General features: G+C 42.5%; 1 protein-coding gene across 5 annotated transcripts in view; it reads left to right on the top strand.

Moving 5' to 3' along the window:
- The first annotated feature begins 857 nt into the window (after window positions 1-857).
- The window catches only part of TC2N (tandem C2 domains, nuclear), a 32,471-nt gene continuing 16,097 nt past the window's right edge, over window positions 858-17,231 (top strand). The window contains exons 1-3 of one of the 5 annotated variants that reach the window (XM_062576541.1): window positions 858-925; window positions 14,628-14,753; window positions 15,465-15,695. In XM_062576541.1, the coding sequence (XP_062432525.1) occupies window positions 14,687-14,753; window positions 15,465-15,695 (298 nt within the window). In that variant the 5' untranslated portion in view covers window positions 858-925; window positions 14,628-14,686. Of the gene's footprint in view, window positions 926-1,010; window positions 1,089-1,305; window positions 1,360-12,243; window positions 12,317-14,627; window positions 14,754-15,461; window positions 15,696-17,231 lie in introns of those variants that run through there. The other 4 variants (XM_062576537.1, XM_062576538.1, XM_062576540.1 and 1 more) reach the window with 4 other exon arrangements.

The following is a 17,231-nucleotide window of genomic DNA, read 5'->3' as shown; positions in this document are numbered from 1 at the left end:
GGCTCTATCCTTACAGCGGCTCTGGAGCTTGAAGTAGCTGTGTTACAGCACATGATGACAGGCATGAAATTCTTAGTTAGCATCAGGTCCATGGTGCTATTAAATTTAAAAGAGAAAATATCATCGTAGAAAAGCTATGTTCCTGGTGGGTGGGGAATCCCCGGAAGGCTGGCCTTCAAGAGCAGTTAGGGCGAGCATGCAAAACTTCAGCCACGGATCTGAGTTTTTGAAGCTCTTTGGGGAAACACAGAAGTTCCTTGAGGAAACGCTCACTTTTTCCCAGAAATGCAGCCCCGCTTCCTGCTTGCCTCCCCCCAGCCAGGGTGTTTCAGCACTCCTGGTACTGGTCCTTGTGAGAAGCAGCAGGAGGGTAAAGAGCTGGATAAAACAGCTTGGAGTCTCCCAAATCCTGCACTTCCTGGAGGGAAATTTCTGAACTCGAACTTCCTGGGGAAATTTCTGAACCTGTTTGCTGTGTGTGAGCTGCAGCTTACCCTGCAGCCCCCGCAGCCTGCGGCCGGGGCTTGTGCCCAAGCAAAGCCTAGCCTAGTGGGGCTCGATATGCCCGGTGGAAAGGCTGCTTGCCGTGACACTGGACACGTTAATAAATCACTTTTCCCCCTAGAACACAGGCCCGCTCTTGCTTCTGCGGAAGCGAGGAGCAGCCTGGGCGCCGGCTGCGGCGGGGTGAGGGTCCAGCGAGCGGCCAAGCAAAGCCGCAGGCAGCTCTCGGGGGCAAAGCCGCGCCGCGGCCGGGAAGCTCCCGCGGGGCGGCCGAGAGGCGCCGCGGCGGGGGCAGGGCCGCGGGGCCGGGGCCGGGCCGGGCCGGGCCGGGCCGGGCCGGGCCGGGCGGCAGGGAGCGAGGAGGCGGCGGAGGCGCGGCGGCCCGCGGCCAGGCACCGGGCAGCCCGCGGGGCCGGCGCAGGTGAGGCGCTGGCGGGGCCGGGCGGGCGCCGGGCGGGGCGGCGGCCGCTCCGCTCCGCGCCGCCGCGCTCGCATGGGGCCGTGCGGCGGCGGGCCGGGGCCGGGGCCGCGCTGCCCGCCCGCCCAGCCGGGAGCCGGGCAGAGGTTTCCCGAGCGGCAGGCGGGTAAGTGAGGCGCCGCGGGGCGAGCGGCGGCTCGCCGGGACCCCTCGAGGCTCCCGGAGGGAGGCGGCGGCGGCTGCCGCGCTGGTGCCGCCCCGCGGGCTCCTGGCGGGAGCGAAGCGGCGCGCAGCGCTGCCCTGTCGGGGCTGCGGCGCCGCGTGAGGCGGCCGAGGGTCCCGCCGCCGCCGCCCGGGCGTCCTCGAGCGGAGGCCTGCGTAAGGCAGCCCTGGTAGCTGGTGGAGTAAGTGGTGCTGGCCGTCACTCTGCCAAGTCGGTGAGGTTTTTGGTCTTCCCCGTCAGCGTCTGGGCGTTTGTTTCTTTATGGCTGCAGTAGTGGTAGCTGGACTGTGCGCTTCCAGGATTTGGCTGGGAGCTGTGCTTGAAATGGAGGCAGGTAGAACATAGTTGTTATATTCAACTATTGCAAAATTGTATCATCGCAGAAATTATGTCCAAGATTAAGTTGTATTTAAAATAGTCTCAGACTGGTATTTCTGTAAGAAAATGTTCTTGTAAAATCAAAATAGTCTGTGTAAATTAACATCTAGGCACTATGATACCAGAGAAGAAATAACACAAATAACTGAATTGCCATTTGAACGAACACTTCAGGTAGACAGCGATACGGTTTAGCCAGAACTGAAGCAGAAGTTGTGAATATGGTTAGCTAGTGTCTCCCTTCGTTACTAGGTGAAATTGGTATTGGAAAATACATTATATTTGCTGAAGTTATAACTTGCTGTATCCAAGGGGACTGTTAAAGTCAAAGTAGCAGTTGTGATTATAAGCAGTTTCAAACCGTCTTCTTCTGAGCTAGCCGGTACCTTTTTAATGCTTACTGTTGGATTCCTAGATGGTTCAGATCTTTCTGGTCATTAAAAAAAAAATCTAAAATAAAGATCAGCTTTAATTAAACTGATCTTGTAATTCCCCTTCAATGTGGAAATATGCTCCATGCTTCATGTGATGCACTTCACTAGTTAGGATTGAAAAAATACTGTGGGCATTCCTTTAATTTACACTTCCAGTCAGGGTGGTTATAGTTATCTGCAAAGAGGACTGGACCTCAATGAAGTAGCCAGGGTTAGAACTTGGGCATCTGAATGCCCCTGTAGGCATCAGCTCCTCAAAGCTAGAGCCTCCAAATGCCAGCTTTGTCTCTATTCTGTACTGTCTTCGTTTTTTTCCAGTAAAACCCTCAGAGTGCCATGCTGATCAGCTGGGTGCCTGAACGGTCCTGGTTTCTCAAGAGAGTGCTATAGCCATAAACCTGCATGTTGTTCTGGGCTGGTGGTCACTGACTCCTTACTTTTGAAACTGTTTCACTTTACTTTCAGTACGGAAATATTCATTAGGTGAGCTGTGATCTTAATTCAGTGGTTAGGGCAGGAATCCAGGAGTGGGCAAGCTTGATTTCTGGTCCCTTTTTCAGATGTACATTAAATATTAAAACACGTATTTGCAGGACACGTGGTTAAACCATATTGCATTACAAGAAAAAAATATTTATTATTAAAGTGTTACTCGATTCTTGCAAACACATATGAAAATCACACCTACTAAAAACACTGCATGCAGAGAACATGTTGGATCCATGGACGTCCTGTCAGTGCCACTGCCCTTACCTGCACTTAATTCAGGTGATGGATTGACGTGATCCCCAGGTGATTAAATCCTCTTTTCTTGCTATGCTATGGAAAGTGTCTGGTGTAGGCAGTGTTGTTCAGTTGGTCATATGTGTATAGGCTATTCATATGTTACGTTGGGAAAAAACTGAAAATCTGGTCTCTTCTTTGATATTGTCCTAATCATTAGACTCAGTCTCGCTTCTTTGTTCCGTCCCTTGTGTTTCCTCCTGGCTGATTTGCTTTTTGCTCAGCCTTTGTTAATCCTGAGATGAGACATTGAAGACTCAGGTTTAGGTTACTCTGGGGGATGCCTCTGGAAAGGGCAGTCCTGCTCTGGCTCCCCGCTTTCGCCAACTGCACATTCCTGCCTCACCCTTGTGTAGCCGACCACAGCGGCAGTTGGGAGTTGCAAAATACTTTTTTTTTTTTTAACATTTATTTTAGTAGTTTATTTTTCCATCTAATCAATGAGCTGAGCCAGCTCCTTGTGCAGCTGTGTGATTGCTAGATCCACAGTGAACGGCTGTTGGCACGGGAGAGCGGAACTGCCCCTTCTGGCAGCAGCCACCCCTTTGAGCAGCTGTCCGCCCGCTCTTCCCACGGGCGTGCATGGAGCCAGCCTGCCTGAACTAGAAGGGCAAATTCCACTAGGAAGCCAGGTTTCGGCTGACTTGGACCTACTAATCCTTTCTGTGAATCTCACCCCCTTTGATTTAGACTGGAAGAACCCTTTGACTTTGGTGGAGTTGTTTATTTGATGAAACTGTTGCCAATTTGCTTCATTGGGTGATTTTTGCATGATGTGTAGCCAAACCTGTTGTTCTCCTCTTTGGGCTTTTATTTAGTTTTGTAATAGAATTACTCTGTTTACTCTAAATCTCCTGAGATACCTTAAATCTGGTAAATATTATCTCTCTAATCTAAGCAAGGCAACACCCAAACTCTGTCAGCGACAAACTTAAGATATCTTCATTTTAAAGTGAAAGGCAAAGCTGATTTTGATTTTAGAAAGAACGGACTGAATTTGAGTTATGCTATATTGCCATGCTGGTTAGTAATACTATTCAGTCTCCTCAGAAAAACTGATTACGCAGAGAAAAAAAATGCTGCTGATTGCTTTTGGTGGCTGGAATGAATCTTCAGAGAAGCCTCACCTGGGAAGAGATTGAAATCCTGGGTTTGATTTGAACTCATCTGTGGTGCATCGTATCTCTTAGTCTCATTAATACATCAAACCATGCAGAATCAGTGAAGACACTTCTCTTAACCTTAGTATGAATGTTTATTTGCTTGTCATCACAACTGAAGTTTAGATTAATTCATTGCCAAAGAAAAAAAAATTATGCCAGAAATTTGATGCTTATCTTTCCTGTAAATTGTACCCTGGTGACTTTGTTATGAAGTTTTGTTTTCCAGTGATCTAATAGTTACACTTACACTGGAGGGAACAGATAATTAGGCCCCAAACTTAGGCCCTTGGTGTTTTAGGGTTTTTCTGGATGCTGCAGTGAGCTTTGGGTCTGACCCTAAGAGCAAGTTCTGGAGAGGCTGCTTTGGCAATTAAAACTGCAATGAAGTCCAAGAAAGCAATCCACAGAAACCATGCCCTAGTGGCCTAAAAACCTATTAGGCACTTACATTAATTTGGCATCCATGTTTTGGAGTCTGAAACCTGCATTTGACCTGTGTAATGTACCCCATCCTGGGCAAGGTGGCTTGCCGTACTGTAGAGATGAGGGTTAGTCAGAACTAGGTTTAAACGTGGTTGAGCTGGCAGAGCTTCTGTGGTTAGTGACCAGCTGGTACAGAAAGAAATAGTGCTTCCTATTTCTGAGAGATTCTTAAATATGGGAAGGTCATAGTGTTTTGTTTAGAGCTTGTAAGACACAACACCACATTCTGCAGACTTCAAAATCTGGTTTCATTTCACAGTAGAGCAAAACTCAAAACCTTCTAGGTATTTTTTCTTTTCCTTATTTTTATCTTTGGAAAAGGCAATTGTCTGCATCTGCCTCTCAGGTTGAGAACTCTTTTGTAATCTTCAGTTCAAGTTGTCTGTCTGCTCAGCACTGACTGGAGTAAGTAATAAATCTTCCTTGACTAAACCTTGATTAAACCCAGAACATCTCTGTGAATCATTCTGGCTTTCATTCAGTTCAGTGGTATGTTTACTCCAGATCCACTTTCACCAGTGTGTGAAATCATAGGTCAAAATCTAGTGTAGAGCGTTTTTTTTTTTAAACTCAACAAGATTAAAAAGAAAAAGAAAGAAAATAAAGTGTATTCATGATGTAGATGGATGTTGACTTCTTTCAGCAAATCTGTCTTGCAGGGGAAGGAAGGAAGAGGGAAAAAAAAGGGAATGATGATTTTGTGCTGCCAGCTTCTCTCCAGACCTCTGTGCTCTCAGAGCTGAGCAGAGTCCTATCGCCTTGCCACATAGTTGTACCAGCATTTGGCCAATAGTAATTGGGGTGCTAAATGCTCCCGTAAAATTGGCATGGTTCTGATTGGTTCTGATTTCTTCTGGGTTCCTCCACTGTCTACATAAAATTACTTTAAAATACCTCTTTTATGTGCTCTCTGGTTATCACTTACCTACAAACTTGGGTAGCTGCCAACTACTCCAGCCAGCTCATGTCTCTGAAAAGCATGCTGGGGCTGTTAAGGAGGGCCTCTGGTCTGGGTGAATTTAAAGAAAAAAAACCGTAAAAAACATATAAAGACAGTATCCTCCTGGATTTTATTCTAATGTGTGTTCCAGCAACTTTCTGAACTTAGTATGTGTCCTGTAGAGCCATATTCCCAATCTGTTTTGGATATGAATTAATTGAGGTCTGTCCCATTTCCTATTCTCAAGTGATTCATTTAATCTGTTTTCATACGTGAGAGGTACTGGAGTCACCTGTGTCTTTTCTTAATCTCAGCCATACTTCTTTCGTCCTTGATCTATATGGTATGTGTAATTCTTTCCTCCTTCCAAAATGTTGTAACTGATTGTGGCATGTGACGATTAGGAGCAGAACTGCTGAAAAAGGAATCTTGTTCCTATGGAAACTCCATAATTTAAAGGTTTGCTTATTTGTTTGTTTTTAATCCAGAATCAGGATCATGGAATATAATTTTGCAAATAATTATTGATCATAAAAAAAGACTTTGTCTAAAACAAAATGTTAGATCTGTGTGTGTGAGTGTATATACAAAATTATATTCTATCTTGATTTTTATAAGTCAACAGAGTTCTTTCAAAATAGTATTAATGTTGATGAAATGGTATTTTCCTATGCAGAGCTGTTTGGGTTTTCTTTTTGTTCGGATTTTTTACAGTACACAGGATGAGCTATTTTTCATTATCTGTCTGGATATTACGTGTGTCCATGTGTTTTCTGTGTGGCTTTGCGGTCACGGCAGACAGCTGAGGAGTTGTGGATCCTGCTCAGTGCTTTGTTTCAGTGTTGCACTGAGTTGGTTTGGGGGGGGGCATCTTCTCAAAGCGGGATGCTTTTAGCCATGTTAAGGAACCCAAGTGCATAGGCAGATGCTCTTCCTTAAAATACCTTCTTTTTGGCTGTCCAGTTGAAAAATGCATCCGGATGACTCTAGTTCTTTTAGGTATCAGGGTATAGAGAGACAGTTCTGTTTTTGTTCTCTCCTGGCATTACCACAAGAAAAGAAAAAAAAATGGATTAAAAACTGACCCAATATATATAAAAAGGAAGGTCTTAACAGTTCAGTTAGATTATAAAGTAATCGTCAGTGATTGTCATGATTTTTCCTAATCTGCTTAGAGCGAAGAACTTATGTTGTGTTGAATTCTTTCCATGTGCTCATCAAAAGCCAAGCTCTTCTTACAGAGATTTCAGTCTCTAAGTTTTCTTTTCTGGTGTCCTGACTTCAACTCCTTTTTTGCTGTTTTCCATCTGAGTGCAAACAGTCCAACATAATGAATTGCAGTCCAACATAATGGATTTATTCATTTATATTTACTGCCCCAATACATACTATATTGTACATCCTTGTCCAAGTCAGTAAATTTATCTACAGTTCACAGGAACAGTGATGTCAGTACAGTAATTGGATGAATTGGTTACTTGCCTAATGCAGCATTAGGAAGAAATACTATCTCTATCAACTATTACAGCCCAGAGCATAGGGGATTCAGTATATAAAAATTCCAGGTTTTTAGCTTTATCATGGGATAGATTTATAATGTTCTCTTCTTAATTCAAACATAAATCTTGCATGAGGAAAATTGGCTCAGATTTATGAAAATTGTGCTTTTGGCCCTTGTAAATGATATTATTAATCTTCTGCATACTAGGGCAGACTTGGATTAAGTCTGCATTTAAGGGATGCAGGTGCAAGACTGTAATGCTAAGTAAGAGTCAGGATGTCACTGGGGGATGTGTCAGAAGAACGACTTCTGATCGTGTGCTCTTGCCAGAGCTTATTCCCCTTCTCCAAGGGGTGCCTGAAAAGCAAAGGAAGTTGTTCCTGTAGCGTAATAGCTCAAACACACACCTGCTCAGCTTTATTTTTCTTCAGGGAAGTAGGCAATAGCAACTAGTGCTGCTTCGTGACTTACTCTCAGTTTGGTGGTCTGTTTCTGGACTATGTACGCAGATGCGCTGAAGGATTTTGGGCCTCTTCCAGTTTGGAGCCCTGGGAAGAAGCAGCTGCTGAGCTGAAGGAGACTGTGGCTAGATTGCACAAGTGCCTTTCCTGCAGGGTTCAGTTCAAGGCCTCTGTGAAGGGAAACACGTATTATATCATCTTCATTAGGGTAGAGAATGTGGAGGGAGAAGGGAGAGGTGCAGTGGGACAGGGCATAGTCCTTCCCAGTTGCTGTTGAGGCAGAGCTTCTGCAGCGGGTCACTTGCATCTAAACTTTCTATGCACAAGAACATGCAAATCGACTTATGGGATTGTAGTAAAGCCTTCTTTTTCTGTTATGACAATAGCTCAGCTAAGAACTGACTTCTGAGCTGAGTGCTCTGCCTCAGGAGAAGCCTGCTACAGTTGGTGGTGGTGGGGGGGGGTGGAACAAGTAATGTTTTTGTACCACAGTTGCATCCTGCCTGCTAGTGGTAAAGCACTGAGTGCTCTTGCTGATTACAAATGATTTAAGCTTTATGTGCAGCTGTTATCTCTAGGAGACAAAACAGCAAATAGTATCCTACCTGAACGCTACAGCAGTCATCAGAGGGCCTGGGCAGACGTTCTTTGTAGTTTCAAATCCTCCATCTCATCTCCACTTGCTTATAGGCCTATTGGGAAAATAAAGGCAATGGTGGACCAGAAGCAGAATTTGGGATCTCAGTACAGCGCTGTGGGAATGAGAGCAATCTTGCTCTTGCAAACTTTAATTAAATACATTCCCATCTTACCCTGTGTAATGGTTGATCCTGAGGTGCATAGTGCAGTTGTAGTATCAGCTTGAAAAAGAGCTATTGGAAAAGGGGGCTGATGTTTTGAGAAATACAATACAGATCTGAGTCTATCTATTGAAATGGAAATAGAGCTAAGATACTAACAGTGAAGAAAATTAGTTATTAGAATATTGTATGAAATAGTTGAGGTAGGTTCTCTGCTTCTCTGGTCTTTATATAAAAATTGAGTGTCTTCCTACTTAAGCTGCTATGTTGTAATGCCAGGGTAGCTGAAAGAAGTATTAGTAATTTAGGAGGTCAGAACAGGGGAACAGAGTTGTCCTCCTGGTCTTGAAAAGTAAGCTTCTATTTTAGAGAACTGTAACTAAATGAGAGGAGTTTGCAGGAAAGGACGATGCTAACTCTGACCCATGGTCCGTTTAATTCTCTATCTTGTTTCTGAGAACAGCTAGAGGAGGGCATAAAGCTTCCCCTTGCCCGTGGGTTGTTAAGCCGTAATTTGCCAAAGTGGGAAGATTCTTCCTGTGCCAGGACAGTTAGTGGTTTGCTTGCATCATGGAGCATGACACTTGTCCTAGCAACTTTTAACTATCTATTTCTGTTACCAGATTTGATTGTGAAACTATTTACAGAAAGCTGCTAGGCTCTTTGCCCTAGGAAGGCTGTGTCACAGACCTTTGTAGAATCCACATCATCTAAATTAGGTTACTGATGCACAGTCTGTTTGTTTTAAATGTGTAATTACATTTTTTTCTGCATTTATTTGCTGCATTGTGCGAGTTTTCCATGTCCTCATTACGTTTCTCCTGAATCGTCTGTCAGATGTCTCTCATATGAAAGTCTTTATGCATGTGTCCTTCAAAGCCTCTCTGTCCCCTGTGGATGTTATAAATTAGTTAGTCTTGCCTAAACTGACAAAACCCAGGACTTGTAAATTGCATACATTAGGTCTCTGGCAACCATATGTCCGTGCATGTCATTGCCTGTGTGCACGCGCGTGTGTGTGTGCACACTGTCCGTGCTGATACAGCAGCAAAGTACCTGCAGGCAACTCTCTCAGAATCATTGAACCTATTTTAGTGGCGTTCACTGGTTTCTGGATGCAGTAATCATGAGCCATCCCTCCTCAGATGAAGAGCGCTTGTCAGACCAGCGAACAACTCCTAGATGCTCTCCCCAAGAAACCAAAGTGCTACACAGCTGGCTGTGGAAGTTTCCTCTCTTGCAGCACCTGTGTTCCTGAAGGCACTCCCTCCGACCTGCAGCAAAAGCAGCTTGTGCTGGGCTTTTGGAAACCTGTCACGTTATTGTGGTGCTCTTTGAAAGACTCGCATGGTTGGAATGGACTGTGTCTCCTGGGACTGAACCTCCAAAAGGCAAAGAGCTAGCAGAAGAGTGACATTTGGCTGAGGCATGAGCTGACAAGCCTGTGCTGGCTCTTTCTGCGGGGCAGATCCTTAGCTGCGGCAAATTGTCATGGCTCCACTGGGACTAGTGGAGCTGTAGACATCATTGAAGGGTCTGTCCCAAACGCTCAATAAGAACTGATCATCCTTGTTTCAGGGTATTTTCTTTTACACCTCTTACTTAGTGAGAACTGGCTACTACTAGAAACTTTGCTGTGGTGTTTCTGGAACACAGATCTGAGAATGTGTTTATGGCTGGAATATTTATGGCTGGAAATAAATCTCCTGATTTTTGGTGGCTTTTTGAAACATCTGGCTTAGCCAGTTTTTCCAGTTTGGGATCAGATGTTTCACCTTTGTTTCTACTACGTAGTTTTAAATATGTCACTCGATCATCTCCTGTGCAACAGTGCTGTGACTAAATGTGGTAAAATACATCAGCAGTCTACCAGTTTGTTGCAAAATGCGTCCTTTTGTTGTAAGGCAGTAAAGACCTGACATTTCTATTGAGACTGCATGCAGCTTTTAATATTTAGTATTACATTTGTTCGTTTTCTGTCATGTTCATTTTATTTAATGAGTTGTTGAAAATATTTGCTTTCTTCTCCAAACATCTCAGTCTTGTAATCGTTCTGAAGCATCTGGAAGTAAAGTCTTCGATACTGTGTTTATCTGACTTTCACGCATTCAATAAGTCTATCAGAGAAATCTGGAAGTCATTAAGATAATTATGTTCTCCCTCTAAATACATTAAAATAGTAGTGAGACTAATTCCCTGGACTCTGTGCGTGTTTGTAGTTGGTTTTAAACTTTCTTCTTTGATGTTGTTTCCATGATGTTCTAATAACATTGGCTTTCCTTCTGCATTAGCGTCAAAGGACTATTGCTGAGTTACATTTGGTTATCCTATTCTGTATTGATGCTGGAAGAGCAAAGCAAGGACTGCAATTGGTGAAGAACACCAAGAAAGAGAGAGAATTTGAAAGAAGGAGTGATGAGATCTGGGCTCAGTTCCCTCTTCTGCTACAGGTCTTCTGTGCAAGTGATTGGATTTCTCTGCCTCAGTCTTTTGTCTGAAAATTGGAAATAATTCTCCCCTTGGGGAGAGGTTAACTCCTATCCTTTTCCCAGTCTGTTATCTCCAAAATGGTTTTTGATGGTGCGTATGCCTAGTAAAAACTTAGCCCAAAACTTAGAGGTGTCATCTAGGAGTCCTAACTCGTTAACATGGATGGCATTTCCAGTACCTCTTTGAAATTTGGTAGTGTGCATGAGAAATGTCCATACCACTTCAAATTTATTCAGTAAATTTATTCCCAGGTGTGTAAATGTGACTGTTTAACAACTAGTAACCAAAATACTGAAGATTTTTGTGTAGTCAATGCATATAGGCAAAGTTTCACCTTTGATAGAAGCGTCAACTTCTGTCAAGATCATGGAGTACTTCTGTGAGACCTTTTATTTCTTTTTTACTCCTCCCACCTCAACTAAAGGAATATACAACAGAGCTCACTAAATTACTCTCTGCCCCACACAGTAAAGACAAAACTTTGCATGCAGTGAAAGTTGCATAGCTAACCATAGGTAACTTAGAAAATATTGGTATTGTAGAATAAATTTAACTGGGTGCCAAGCCATCTAATTTACTGCTGGGATTGCTCTTGTGAAGTTAAACCCAAATATATATATGTATATAGTTTAATTAAGTAAACAGAACTTTAAAATGTGACTTAGAGCATCCATCCTGTGATTTCATGAAAAAAGCAGGATACTCTAAGCAGCATGATGGAGGACTGTATTTAAGTAATCTGTCGCTCAACAAATACTGTCATTTTTTGTAATGCATTTAGGAACGAAAGTGCGAATCTCGCCACTGACTTTGACACTTTTAAGTTTTTAAGCACAAAACCAAGCGAAAACATCATTCTTGGATTTTTCTTTTGTAAAATCTTACTTAATCTCAAAGTGAATGGGAAACTCTAAAGTATGTGTCCATACACTTTGCCACTTGCTGCTGATACTACCTTGCTAGTGATATTACCAGGCCTGTAAAACAGTAATATGTAAATAGCAGTATCATAATGTACTCTTCAGTACAATAGGCAGTGACAAATTGCTTCTATATTTGCCTACAGGTAGAAAGAAATGTGTGGATGCTTCCATCATTAAATGAAAACAGAAACTAACGGTCAAAGAATATCACAGGATAGTTGGTCTTACTGTAAAAATACCTGGCTTCTTTTTTTTTTTTTTTTTTTTTTTTAAGTTGCAGAAGTTTAAAAAGTAGAACTGCGTCCTTACTGCTAAATCCTCAGTATCAGTGTGTAGCCCATCTGTCAAAGCAAGGCACTCAACCTAGTGATGGAAAGGCAACTGCTTGTGACAGATGATTTACGTTTTACTCACTCACAGGAATAGTTCCAGCTAAACAATTCCAGGGAAATAAATTATTTCCACGAACTGAATTTTCTCTGATGCAGAAAAACTGCATTTTTTTCCCCCCAGTTTACGTAACTGGGAAGTTGGGCGGTTACTCAAGTTTTTGTTTCTCCACCAGCAGTAGTGAATAAATTTAACCTAGGCATTTTGAGATGAAAGACTGTTTTGCCTGAGCAAACTGCCACCAAGGCTTAGATATCATTGTTGCAAAGCTTAGAGCAAATGAAACAGCTGTTACAGCCCAGTTTAAACACGATGAGCAAGAGGAAAGCATATTAACTCCAGCTGTGTACTGATAACAACTGGGAAGGAAAATCACTGCATGGCAGCCTTAAAGTAAACTTTGAATTCTAGCGTGGTTCAGCAAGGTGAGTGTCCTGGAGGGAGGAGCAGTGCTGAAAGCTTGAGTCATAGAAGCATGGGAAATCCCATGAGAAGCTCTTCTGTATCTCTTTGCGCTTCTGTAAAGATGTGGGTTCTGTTGGTGATGGTGGTATCACCTCTGTCATTTTTCCAGTACAAATCTTGTATCGGACTTAAATTCACGTAGCAATTTTGCGATTGGGTAAAGTAATGTGTGTAGAGTAATGGTGTCCCTTTTTAAGTAGGATGTTGAGCACCTGTTTTACCTAGTTATAGACTACACTGCAATCCCCTGAAGAGCATTCTGCTATTTCAGAATAACATGTACCAGTGTTCAGTATACTTATGAATTTTTTTTTATGTTCAGGTCACTGCATTTTGTTCATTTTGGTCCACTGAGCACAAAGAGTAGTACAAAATCAGAGGAAGTGACTAATGTCACATAGTGGTAAAAATAGCAAAAGTTCTTCAGAGAACTTGCATTAAAAGGGAAAAATTCTTTGAGTCCTTGTTGCAGTAAGATAATGGTCCAGTTTAACTGTTTGATAGGTGTAGGTCTAATGGGAATACATTTTAAGAACTTCCTTCTAATCGGTACTCTATGGCAGCTTGTAATTAAGAATATTTCTGGAACAGTTATGTAGTTGCAGTAATAGATCTTCGTTATATCTTACACTTGCATTTTAAAGTTGACAAGTTAATTCAAAGCCTTCTAAATGAAGCCTTGTGCTTTCAGTGACCTTGCAAAATTCGTAACTTAAAATACAAACAGCAGTGCTGAGGCACTGCAGAGTGTGAAAGAGGGGGTCAGGCAGCGTATGCAGTGCTTGGTCATTGCTTGTAAATCACCACATCTGTTGTTACCTTCCTTTCAGATGCACCCTCTCCGTGGAAGTATGTAATGTTAAGAAAAGAAAGTTTTCCAAGTTAGGTGATGCGTTCATAGTTTAATGTCTCCACTTGGCACCCATCAAATTTTTGATTTTGCAGTACAGTGAAAGACAAGTTTTTGGTTGATGCTTTGGCAATTAATGTTATTTCCATTAACATTATTCATGTGGTTCCCTAGCTGTCCCTGAGTACACGTACAAACAAAACGCTTGCCTTGCCACAGCGCAGATGTGAACAGCTTCTATGCAGGAGCATAAGAACTTTTGGCAGTTTCCTGTGATTGAGATAATTGAGCAAATGTCTGTTTTTGTGTAGCTGTCATCTTCTCCATGTGTTATCTCCTTTTCTCCCACTTGTTGTTTCTCCCGTCCCTTCGGCTTATTTTCATGTTCCGTTTGGTGTCTTCTTATGACCTCTATGGAGCGGGAGTCATATCTTAGGTATGTTCTGTAAAGAACCTTGTGTACTTTAGGTACATGTAAAAGGACTAGACTTAGCTGAAATGTTGGACAGGAGGCAACACAGCTGTGTGTGTCCCTCGGAAAAGGAAACATAAGCATATGAATAGAGACATTTGAATCAGGCCAGTTAGTATTTTCATAAAGTCCTTTTAATGTCAACCAGCTGTTACAGACTTGTTCTCATTCTTTACAAGATTGAATTCCTCTTATTTTGCTGGAAGTCGGTGCTCTCTCTTCCTAGATGTAAAATAGACAATTATATAATAAAACGGCTGCTCAATTTTATGTGTATGCCAGCATGAGAGAGCAGTAGTTCATCAAAGAAGGTGATGTTGGCATTGCTCCTAATGAGTGTTTTCACTTGTAAAATACAGAGTGTATTGAGTAAAAAATGTAAAGGCATATGTATGTGAAAACATTACATGAATAAAAGAGAATAGGAAAAACATGAGCAAGGGAAATGGAATAAGAAACACATCTTTCAAATAACTTGGGAAGAGCACATCAAAACAAATCTAAAGCTGAGTAAACTCCAAAGCCCAGTGGCACATACAAATACAAGGTGAGTTTCAGTGTTCTTAAAAGGAAGGGATTTATTTGAGAGGATCACTGAAAGTATTGGGATGCCATATATTATAAAAACACAAGAAAGATTAAGGGAAATCATAGAATCAGTAAGGTAGGAAGGGACCTCTGGAGATCATCTAGTCCAACCCCCCTGCTCAAGCAGGGTCACCTAGAGCGTGTTAGACAGGGAAAGGAGAAAAATTATTTTTACATAAAAATAATTTATCTCAGTAAGAGAAATCTGATGGGTCTGATTCTTCTATGGCTGAAGTGAACAGTAACTCATTGACCGAGGGACTGAGTCCAACAAGCAGCAGTGGAATTAAATAGTTAATAATTTTGCATTTTAATTTCAATCGCTTCCATTTAATGCAGTTTGTTTGACTGTGCTTTTCAGAATTGATAACAGCGCTGGATCTTTGATTGTGGTTTCTTCTCAATTATAACACGGAAACAATGGCAGAAGACTATCTGAAGAACTGCTGTAAATGGTGCTTCTCTGTGGAAAAAGAAAAAAATGATCGTGAGTTCCAGCATAGCAATCACATTGACTAAGAATTCTGCTATTCCAGCTTCATTAATTATGAGACTCCCATTAATAAAATTGCTATGTCACCCCCGATAAGCTCGCATTCTTTCAGAACATCCAAAATTCTTTCTGTACCTCCACTTGGAGATTGAACACATGCTTGTTAGTGTTATGAATTGGAACTGGAACGGAAAAATAACACTTTTCTGAAGTCTGCTCCTTGCAGTCTGAAATGCTGTCCAAAAAAGCCAACTTTTTTACCCAAGGTCATGTAAAGGACCTATATTTTTCAAATACTCTAAAAGGGAAAAAGAGAACTTTTTTTTTTTTTTTTTTTTCTTTTTCCCCCTCCCTGTGGATTTGCTGTCAGGGTTTTCTTTTGGTATGTTAGTTATTTGCACAACTGTTCTGTGATACAAATGAACAATGTACCTCTGGTTTAAAAAAAAAAAAAAAAAGATTTAAAAGCAAGGTGGCTCTAAATACTAGTGTGGGCAGCAAAGAGTTTGAATCAGTACAGGTACCGTGAGGATGAATATCTTTTCCAGGTGTTAGTCTTGACTGCAGGTAAAACTGAATACTAGCAGCAGTAAGTAATGTATCAAGCACCGATCCTATTAAGCAACAGAGATCTGTTCACAGTATTGTTCAAAACTTAATGCACATGTGAAGTCTCTTGTTTCTCTTGCTCTTTATTTTTAGCAGTTTCCATGGTGCAGGAATCTGAAGCAGTAGCCGCAAACAGGCCAGCTATTGTGGAGAAACCTCCATTGTCTTCAGTGTCAGTGAGGCGTCAAGTTGGCTGTTCAGAGGATTATCTGCTTTCTAAACTGCCTCAGGATGGTCAGGAGGTACCATTTGTGGTCCCTCCGTTCAAGCTAGCTTATGTACAGCCGAAGAACCTAGCTAGTGTCTCACATGCTGGGGGGATTCAAGGTGAGATATAAACAGTATTACTGAAATGGTGTGCAAATTTGTGGGGAAAATCTGGCTAAAGATGTTGGTACTTCATTAGGCAGATTAACCAGTGTCACTGTCTAATTAAAGCCTGAAAGAAGGCTTTATTTTCTCAGAAAAAAATCTTATTTTGCCCATTATAACACAGTGATGTCTTCCCTTATTTTTTATGTTTGCTGTATACTCCACTTCCAGATGCTGGAGAGGATTTCTTTTTTCGGTCTGTCATAGGACTCAGAAATAGTTGTTTAGCTTCTGCTATTCCTTGGAATATCAAAGTTGTCCAGTGTTCCTACTACAAACATTTGTTTGTAGAACTTGCTGGAAGCCTGGCTTTGTGGCTTTGCTCTCTGGACATCCGGACAACTTTTAGGAAAGATACCATCCCACCCCACCTTAAGTCTGTCTGAACTTGCACAAATAAAACTGATGGCAGGGTTGCCCACCAGTGCTCGTACTCAAAGTAATGATGCTTGAAGGAATCCAAAGTACTAGTAAAGAGAATTTGTTAGAGGCAAGGAAAGACCTAACGCATCCCCAGTATCCAGACCACTCTCGTGAAGAGAGGGGGTTGCCTGGCTTTCATATTTAATGTTCTGATACGTTTTTACAGACTAACGCATCTTTCTTTTCCTGTTTGCAGCCAATAAGTAGCATGTGCTAGCATTCGGAGGGCATTTTTCTCTTTTTCTACTATTTCTTGCTCTGCTTGTTACGCTTCAGGAGGCCAAGAGGCAGATCTCACTAGAATAAGAGTGGCGCATGATGCTATGGTACTTTGCTTCACAACAGCCTTGTACTTCATACTACATCAGCTAGTCCCATGCACAGACTGCCCACGTGATGTACAGCTAGCTTAGACACAGTGTTAAGAAATAAGAGCCTGGCTCAGCAGCATGAGTTTTTCATGGCTTAGACTATTGCTAGGTTCTTGGTCCTATCAGGAAATGCCTGGAGTTACCTAACAGAAAATTTAGGCCTAAGGTGCATGTGAACTGTTGCTTTCTCTGGAGTTGCTTGCCTCAAGAACATGATAAGCTGATAACATGTTTTTAGTTCTGTGTGATTGGATATCTTTTTTGAGGGAGGAAACATCAACAACTGAAAAAACTCAGCCGCAGGTTGCATAATAACTAATGCACAGCTACCTAATGCACAGGTGATCCTGCCCCTCTACTCAGCACTGGGGAAGCCTCATCTCGAGTACTGTGTCCAGTTCTGGGCTCTCCGGTACAAGAGCGACATGGAGCTACTGGGGAGAGTCCAGCACAGGGCTACGAAGATGATCGGAGGGCTGGAGCATCTGCCCTACGAGGAACGGCTGCGAGAGCTGGGCCTCTTTAGCCTGGGGAAGAGAAGACTGAGGGGGGATCTTATCAATGTGTGCAAGTATCTGAAGGGAGGGTGTCCAGGGGACGGGGACAAACTCTTTTCAGTTGCCCCGTGTGACAGGACAAGAGGCAGTGGGCAGAAATTGAAGTACAGGAAGTTCCGCTTAAATGTGAGGGGGAATTT

The sequence above is a fragment of the Rhea pennata genome, chromosome 5, assembly GCF_028389875.1.
Source record: "Rhea pennata isolate bPtePen1 chromosome 5, bPtePen1.pri, whole genome shotgun sequence".
Classification (NCBI taxonomy): domain Eukaryota; kingdom Metazoa; phylum Chordata; class Aves; order Rheiformes; family Rheidae; genus Rhea; species Rhea pennata.
The sequence above is the reverse complement of the archived record's forward strand: the minus strand, read 5'-3'. Positions and strand labels throughout refer to the sequence as shown.